General features: G+C 32.6%; 1 protein-coding gene across 1 annotated transcript; it reads right to left on the bottom strand.

The window, feature by feature from the left end:
* Nucleotides 1-2,544: 2,544 nt before the first annotated feature.
* On the bottom strand, nucleotides 2,545-9,487 carry LOC113807919 (rRNA N6-adenosine-methyltransferase ZCCHC4). The gene is made up of 10 exons (XM_027359244.2): nucleotides 9,329-9,487; nucleotides 6,395-6,593; nucleotides 5,262-5,409; nucleotides 4,845-5,045; nucleotides 4,416-4,527; nucleotides 4,144-4,266; nucleotides 3,512-3,622; nucleotides 3,247-3,413; nucleotides 2,875-3,069; nucleotides 2,545-2,729 (listed from the first exon to the last, which is right to left on the bottom strand). Exons 1-10 carry the CDS (start codon nucleotides 9,399-9,401, stop codon nucleotides 2,598-2,600), a joined length of 1,461 nt encoding a protein of 486 aa, XP_027215045.2. The 5' UTR covers nucleotides 9,402-9,487; the 3' UTR covers nucleotides 2,545-2,597.
* Nucleotides 9,488-9,808: the final 321 nt, after the last annotated feature.

Here is a 9,808-nt window from a genome sequence, read left to right as displayed (position 1 = left end):
ATGGCAAATCATACAAACACATCTAGTGGAGAGGAAATATAGCGACACATCAGTCTAGGCTGGAGAGCTTTCAACAAACACACGTGCATACTAAGAGGTTCCTTGCCATTATGTTTAAGAAAAGTCTTTAACCAATGCGACCTCCCCGTCAAGACATGTGGATCAGAAACATGGACTAAGACCAAATTAATGGATAGGAAACTAGTAAGTGCCCAGAGAGGAAAGGGAAGGTCGATGCTGGGAACTGGCCTAAGAGATCGGATGAGGGCGACGTGGATCAGGGAACAGAAGATATAATTGGCAGCATTAAAAAGAAGGAATTGCAATGGACAGGCCTTATGTGAAGGAGACAGGACGAGAGATGGACCAAAAAAGTAACAGATTGGGATATGGATGACATAGGGAGACCAAGTGCTAGACCAATGACAAGATGGCGTAACGAAAGAACGAAATTTGGGGGCCAAGAATAGCAACGGAAAACGCAAGACAGGAACAACTGGAAGAATTGGGAAAGGGCTACGTCTTGCAGTGGAATGGTACAGGCTGATGATAATGATGATGAATAACAACTATAAAAAGAATGATCAATGATAATAATAATAACAATAATGGTAATGGTAATAATAATAATAATAATAATAATAATAATAATAATAATAATAATAATAATAACAACAATAATAATGATAATAATAATAATGAAAATTATACTGTTGCTTCTACCACTACTAATAACAATATGGATAATGGTAATAACAGTGGTGATGGTAATAGTGATGATATTATCAACAATAATAATGATAGTTATTATTATTATTATTATTATTATTATTATTATTGATATCATTATTAATATCATTATTATTATTATTATTATTATTATTATTATTATTATTGATATCATTATTAATATTATTATTATTATTATTATTGTTATGATACTAACATAATTATTATAAATAATAATAACAGTATTAATGACAATGAAAATGGTTATAATAATAATGATCATAAAAAAACAATAACAACAGTAGTAGTAAATGATGTCAATGATAGCTATCACAGTGATGAAGGCAAAAACGTAGTAATGATAACGATATCATCATCAAAAACAACAATGCTGATAATTATAAAAATATTGAAGATAATAATGATACTGATAATAATAATATTAGTACTAAGAAAAATGATAGAAATAGTAATTATGATCATAAAAACAACAACCATGATAATAATAATTATTATTATCATTATAATAAGAGTAATAATAATAAGACATGATAAATGTTGGTGATTATGATTGGAATTACTACCATCATTACTGCTGCAGATGAGAGGATGAGATTTTGTAACCGGCAACTAATATCAACATCAGTAGAATAATACTAGATTTTATGATGCATTGTATAGTAGCACGAATAGCAATGGTTACTGCTGGCATCCCAGAGTTAACTACTCCTCTTTGTTCCAGTGTGTGGTCAGGCCAAATGAAATTGTAGTAGTGGTAAGGTTACTAAAATCGTCTCCAAGTGTCAGACACATCACAAAAAACTACTTTGTCTGAAATTTTTAATGAAAACCATTGTTGAAAAGCAGGTCTTATATATCAATACCCTGACAGGGTTATATTTCTTTTGTAATATAGACAAAGGCTATTTGTAATAAAAAGACAGCTTTCCATTTTTGTTACTACACATAAAGAAAGAGATGGCCTATAATGTGAATATTATACTGTTGATGCTAAATTATATTTCATACAAAATAAGCTTGTTTTGTTTATCTATGATGCCAAAGCAGAACATTCAACAACTTTTAGTACCTCTTACAAAACAATGAGTACAGTTCATTGGCGCAGAAACACTGCTTCTCAAAACAATCCATAGTACTGTGATTTTTTAAATATAAAAGTTGTGTTTGGGGACTTGTTGTGGTAAAACTCTTTCTGTTTTCTTGTTACAATGAACTTATTGTTGATGGAACTTTAGATATCACTTGAGATACTTGAGTGCTACAGAGAAGGTAAAAGCAACATTTGTCTGCTACTTCATAATAACGCCAGTGCTATCTGTGGAGAAACTTACCTCTCAATTTAAAATTAAACATAAAGCAACATGGTTTATAGGAATGACCCTTTCTATAAATCAAGCTTTGCCCAGGCCAATTCATAGAAGGTACTTTAATATGGGTACTGACACTTGAACAGCCCATCACAGTCATTGACAATGATGTAATACTGTAGTTTGAACAAATGATAACTGAAATGTGAATACTATCAAAATGGTTCACTTTGAGTATATTTTGTAATCATACTTTCCTGTTTTACAATTGTGAACTTGAACATTACAATTCTAAAAAAATCTATAAAAAAAATATTCATATTCATATGCTCTGGGTTTATACTTAGAAAAAATCCTACTATCTGATTATATTTATGCTAAAAGTTCTTTCCTTCTCCAAGAATTCTTAGAAAAAGTCTAATATCTAATTATATTTGTGATAAAAGTTCGTTCCTTTTCCAGGAGAAATGGAAATAAGAGACACAAAAACAAAAAATATCAAAATATTTATTTTACATAAAACTCCCAGCTTACAATCCATCAGCTAGAGATTATCTGAGACAAGATATCCAAGTTTCTCTCTCTTTCTTCTGAAAGATTTGATGGCAATGCCTGTTTCCTCCTTTTTTTCTTCTTTCCTGCATGTTCACTGCTAAAGGATTCTCCACGTTTCTGGATAGCAGAATCAGCACATGATTTCTTATTGAACTCACAATAACAAAAAATATGCACCATATATCAAAAATTGTATACACACCTTAAATCAATATTTTGCATTATGGAAACCTTGCCAAATGTGAATAAAAATCTAGCATACCTTTTTCTTTGGACAATCTGTGCGCTTGTGGTCAGAACCTCCACAAATATGGCATATTGTCTTTGAAGAACCATTGACTCCTTGAGACTTGCACTTGTGGTCTTGAGGCTGACATCTAGAACACTCAGTGCAATGAAGCCATGATGGTTTTACACACTTCATGCACTGGTCGCAGTGTCGGTAGGTTCGACCATCCTAGAATAAAAATAGGTAAATAGATTTTTGCTATTGAAAATCTTTATTTAGTTTAGTAAATAACACATATTGGTATGTTGTCTCCTTCAGTTACAAATTCAAATTCAAACAAAGTTACCTAAATAGATTTTGTTTTATGCACTCTTATAATCAATAATTAATAGTGAGTGAACTTACTTTTGACATACAACCTTTGCATTTCTTACAATGTTTATTGTTGTTAAACACCCATCGATTGCAAGGCTTACAGTAATGATATCCCTCACTCTCAGGAAAGGAAAATAGTGATGCAGGTTGATTTACATAGACTCTTACAGCAGAACCATTCTTCATACTCTTTGGACCTAAAACAAAATATGTGATGTAATTAGGGTTGAACTATTCACCAAAAGAATGCCAATTTCAGTGATTCTTTCCTGGCCAATATTTATCACTTCCTTACCTGATGAATATAGTGGATGATTATCATAATCTATTTGATAATCAAGCATCACAAAATCTGACAGATTATGCAGGACTTGTGGTTCCATAAAGTATGGAAAAATGAACAGCACTGAGAAAGAAAAAAATGAATTAACATGAGGATTACCAACAAACTGAAGCTACCATAATACTAGATAATTACAGATATCTTTAATGAAAAATATAAACAAAGATTAAAACTTTCATTTAAAAAATAAAGCCACATTGTAAAAGATATAATTAAAATACATTAGGTAGCTTTTTAATACCATAAATAACTTTTCTTAATTAAACAAAAAATATAGTTATTTGGTACTGTTTCGAGTTTCATATAAAGTCTTTCAAGTTAAGAAATAATATCAGAGGTGTGTAGAAAATGTGCTTTACCCATATCTCTGGCAATGTCCGTGTGCCTAACACCAAACTGGTCCAGGTTAATGAAGAAAGTGAGTTACAGGTTCAGAATCAAATATAAACACAAGTGGTTCTTAAATTCTTATCTCACTCTGTATGCAATTGCTGGCTCTTGCAAGAACTTTTATTTTTTTTATTTATCTTTTAAAATTTTAATGTCTAAACTAATACCATTGCACAAGGGCATAGCATCCCAACCTGGTAACTGTTCTTGAGGATCGAGATGTCTCGCTGTTCTCCAATCTTGTTCGATCCTTTTCATGTTATGGGCTAGAAGTTCCATTCTCCCTCCAAATGGGGGATCAGACACCAGCACTAACTCTGATGGTGAAAGAAATACAAATTGATTATACAATTTGAATCTGAGTATATAATAACAAAGTGCGTGTTAATATAGTTGTATCTTAATACAATTCTTACTGTATTCCATTAAATCTATGAAAAGAATGACATGGTTATTCAATACTTACTCTCTTTTTCAGCAATAAAGTTTTGATATGTTTCTTTGGCCTTCTTCCCATCAAAGAAGTAATGGTTGAACATGTTGTATCGCAGGAAGGATTGGGGCTTGAAAAAACTTTGCTGACATTTGAGCATGCCAAAAGAGAAAATTATTATAAAATAAAGTATTCATTTTGTGTGTATTTTCATCACTATTACTATAATTATTATCCTATAATCCATTGTTAGGCTAAAAGAAGTGTTGTATTTTTAACTTTGAGATGCAAATCCTATAGGTACTGAGTATTTATAGCTGATCTTGGAAAAAATTTCCCATATCTATGGCATCTATTTTAGCATGAAACATATCTTCTGGGGTATCAGATACTACCTGAAAGAAAAAGAGTTATCACAGCATTCTACTTCATATGTTGTGGATAAAAATACCATATACTTACAAATCGTTCATCAATATCAAGCATCAGAGCTGACATCTCCAACTTTTCTGACATTGCTATTGCTTCGTATATTCGAGGAGCCCCAACACACAAAACTCTTTTGGCTTGTATCTTTACTAGCATGTTGATGATAACATTCACACTACTAGAAGCAAAGAGGTATTGTGCCTCTTTCTTTGCACTTTCTCTTGGTGGAAGAAACTGAGAAAAATATGCTAAATTACTCAGTCTTATAAATATTAACCATCTATCAATGCTACTTTCTATGTTCAAATACATATATTCAACATGGGCTTTTGGATCCAAAATCATAAAAAGAACTTTGACTGTTTTGTGAAACATACTTTACACTAAAATATCTGTGGAATATCCGTCATTCCTAACTTCCTATGTACTGCATTAAACATGCATACTTACTGATGATGGCTGTGTAAGTTGTATGTCAGTGAGAGGTGTGATAAGGGTGCAGGCCTTATGTTTGCTTCTTCTTGCAATTGTAAGCAGAGTAGAGCAACTGGCACAGTATATTCGCTCACTTGGCAATACTGAGAGCACCTCATTTAAACTGAAATCAGTTTTACAAATGTTTTGTATTACCTATTCAAACACATTTTAGAAAATGATACATAAGTCTATTAGCCAGTATTTTGTACAGTTGTCCATCTCTGTTTTACCGCATAATCTAGAATAGATACTCTCAAACTAAAAGCATAACACAAGTAAGTCTGGCAAAAATTGACACAACTTGAGCAAGATATTAAAACTTACCTACTTCAGATTGTAATTACTAATTCAATTATTTGATAAAATCCAGTATAGTGCAAATCTGTACTGAATTAGGACTAATATATAATCATCTCGCTTTCCATGTCTTATTAATGGGTATACAGGTCAATAGCACAATAATTCACAGATGCTTAATAAGAAAAAGTTTGAAAACTCCTGTTCTAGAATGTTAATAGTGTATAAAGGTCTTAGAAACTGCTGCTTATTCTCTTGTATTATTCACTCTTCAAAATAATTGATACTTGGCATGCCCTTATGCTATATTCCTCTTTTCTATTTTCTATTTTGAATTTCTACCACAATATTCCAACACAGAGAACAGATGGACACCATAACATTAAAAAAGAAGAAAAAAATATACTGTTTAAGAATGCACAGATGTTATATTGTTTTAAACTTCCTAGAACATTAGTAGCCACTAAATTGATATCCATAATAGATAAAGTTTAATTTTATCCCACATGTTATATCTAAATTGACTTTTCTAAGTACAGTTCACAGATAAATGAAAAAACACATCATAATTAAAATGTTACTTATAAATTAAGTTCTCATGAATAAATTGTTTCTACTCACTCCCATGACATTATTCCATATAACATTCATTTGTTTATCTGATGCTTTCTGATTTTGACATGCAAAAACACCCTAATGCCCCAATCTATAAACTTAAAATGTATAATTAATGCAAATAGCAAAAGACTAACTCACTTGGATATTTTCAAAAGTATATATATTGAAAAATGGGAAATAAAATTAATCACCTTCTGCTTAATTCCTCTTCAGTGTCTTTAGACTCAGAATCTTTGATGAATTTGTCCCACAGGTCTCTCTTTGTCTTTGAAAACTTCTCATCTGCCCAGTGGAAGAAGGAGCAATCTTTCCTGTCCCGACAAGCAGAACAGGCATAATACTGCCGACTGCGACCATTGCTCTGGAATCTCTCAAATAACACTGTAGGGCCTGAAAGAAAAATTCAAAATTTTATCTCTCTTTTTTTAAGACAAATATGATAACTGCAAAGTCAAGAATACATATAAAAGTGAGCTTCTTAATGAAAATTCTGGTTCCTTTTCTATCAGGCACTAATATCAAATATTTATCTGTTTTGAAAACATTGATCAAGAATGAGGACTTTAAAAAAGTAGAATTCTTACTAAATCGCAGATTTTTTGTGTCCATATCAACAAGTATCTATAATACAAAAAATGGGCTAGAAAGTATAGAAACAACTCTAATTTGATGAAACTATGTTACTGAATTAGGAAATCTTTTAAAATATCTGCACAAGTCTAATATTACATGAAAGTTACCATACACTTCTTACCTTCACCAATTTTGTCCAAGAAATAAATATGTAGTTATGCTTACATATTCACTTTCATTATGATTATTAGTTTCTGAAATAACAATTTAAGCCTATGGAGCCTATGTGACATTACTCATTGCTGGGAACACACAAGTCAACCTCTCTGAATGGCTAATAGTATGAGGAACAACAATATTTGAGTAGCTTTAGGTCAAACATAATTTAATCTATATTTTCCAAAATTTACAAGAAACTTATACCTTCATCATGTTGAAAAACAAAGCCTGTATTGCATGATTATGTAGAACTGCCATTTACTTGTTCTCAAAGAAATTATTACTATTAATATTATTATTATTATTATTATTATCATTATTATTATTATTATTATCATCATTTTACTTAAATATGCAGTGCAAACAATGTTACATGTACTATGAATCATATTAAATACAGTTTATTAAAATCATCCATAACTCTTTGAATGTATGCCAATGTTTATGGCAATATAATAAACATTATCTGAACCATAATATTCTTGCTGCTTTATAAACATACTCAATGGTCAAGCATCTACCAATGTGATAAAAGGTAAAAATAAATAAGTGAATTAATAATTTTGTTAATGTTTTGTTAACACCAGGGTTGGTACAGTTTCAGCACATGACAATGTGACTTTCATGATTGACATTATATAGAACTGATAAACTGCTGAAATAAACTAAACTTTTCACCTATGACATATCCTGTGCAAATTGGGGGAAAAATGATAGGGGAATATGATACCTTGCACTTAACTCAACTAGCCATTCATTAGCAAAGACTCTTTCATGTACATACTATTAGAGTTACTATGCACTTCAACTATTTGAGGCAATTCTGAGCTGGTTCTTGCATAATAAGGATGTGCATGATTGCTGTATTGGCTTTGGTACAAAGTGAGATATACACTGATGATACACCCAGGGAATCTGTCATCAAATAGGGAACTAGTCCAAGCTCTATCTTCCCAAATTCATACATGGAGGATGATTGTTGGCATTAACTCACTGCCACAAGAAACATGTAAAGTCTACTGTAATTTTTATGTAATATGTTTACATACAGATTACTCTACTAGCTCTCATGCTGCGTTTGGAAATCCTTGTCCTGCTCATCCAGACAAGTTAGACAAGATGTTTTAACCGTTCAGAACCTCTACTTTCTCGTCCTGGACAAGTTGTCCTTCTTGTCCATCTCACCCTCTTTCAAAGCTGGGTGAGCAGGACAAGATGACGTCACAAGAGTATTTGTATGTAAACAATGACAGTTGTAGGCAACCACAAGATATTGATGGGTAATTTTATGGCCCCGTATTAATGTTATCAAAGGATATTTTTAAGTTTGTCAGTTGCATGTAAGTTAAATATCCATCAAGGGAGTTACAAAATCTATGCAGCATATAAAATAAAGATACCTGTATGATAAAAGAGTGAATGTTTACTTTCGAGCTGGTTGCAATGAGGGTCTTGGAGGTTCTGAAAGCAGCCTCATTGTCCTACTGGTTCTAACAAGTTGTCTGGACAAGCAAGACGAGGAGTTCTGAATGCAGCATTAGTTACCAAGGAATCATTTCAGGCTCTGAGACACTTGCATGTCCAAAAACTTAGTTATTTTTGAGTTGTAGTGGGAAGTTAATAGAAAATAAGTTTCTTAGAATCCAGATTAGAAACTCTGCAAAGTGCGCGGCAGAGTTGTTGTTTAGAAGCAGAAACTGCGCGTCATTGTTGTTGTTTAGAAGCAGAAACTGTGCGTCAGAGTTGTTGTTTAGAAGCAGAAACTGCACATCAGAGATGCTGTTTAGGAGCAGAAACTACGTATCAGAGTTGTTGTTTAGAAGCAGAAACTGCGCTGCTACACGCAGATGGATACAAAAATACACGGCTGAGTAACAGTTGCTTGTTTCGTTGGTCCAATCAGCCAGTCATTGGCTTCAACTCAAGAAACTCCCAGGTTACGGTTGCATGTTTAAGCTCCAATTACTAAATGGCGCGGCTAAGAGAAGAGAATCTGTCCAAGTGGTGAAGCCAGAACTGTGGCTGAGAAACCAAGTGCGTAGCAGATTTATCTGCTGCCACAACAAACTTTCAAATCTGACTTAGAATCACTTGTTCTATTGTTTCCATATCATTTTACGTTTAAAAGGTGGCTGGTTGGAAATTTACTTGTATCCTAAGATCTACGACACATTACTTTCAAATTTCCAATTGTCTGTTTCCTATAATCATTTTACACCAGTATGCACGATTCATTTTAATTGGGAATGAGTTTGATTACTTAGTGAAATTCCTCTGCAAAAAAAAATATTTTTAATACATGAAGATGTACTTTAACCCCAATTATATCTCACCATGAGAGCAGGCTGGATTATTATCAATGTTGTTGATAATAACATCAACCCCCAGCCTCTCAGAGGTGGCCATGCTGCGAAATGTAAACAAATAATCAGTTCGTTCTTGTAACCGGATTCAGAGAATCCGCATGTCCACAGAGACGCACTCAAGGTATGAACGGCTGACACGTCGTATAAAGACGATTACTTTTTTTTATGAAAAGTCTATTGGTGTTATCATTGATCCATTTTTATGCATAGATACATGCCTGATTATAATGAAACCCAATTAAGTGACGAAGAAATTTGTAGTAAATTCAGCCATTCAGCATACTTTAAGTTTTTTTTTAATTATTTGCGACTCAGGCAAAAGTCAGCTTAAAACTTTGTGAAACCTATGGACAGGAAGTGTGTGGAGAGAAGGGGTCAGTTTAGGCCAGAAGCAGAAGTTTTGGGATAATCAACTAAAGATGTAATGAACAAATTCAGTTTGCTTTC

This window comes from Penaeus vannamei, chromosome 17 (genome assembly GCF_042767895.1).
Source record: "Penaeus vannamei isolate JL-2024 chromosome 17, ASM4276789v1, whole genome shotgun sequence".
Classification (NCBI taxonomy): Eukaryota; Metazoa; Arthropoda; class Malacostraca; order Decapoda; family Penaeidae; genus Penaeus; species Penaeus vannamei.
Note: the sequence above shows the minus strand (reverse complement) of the source record. Positions and strands in the feature narration are given on the sequence as shown.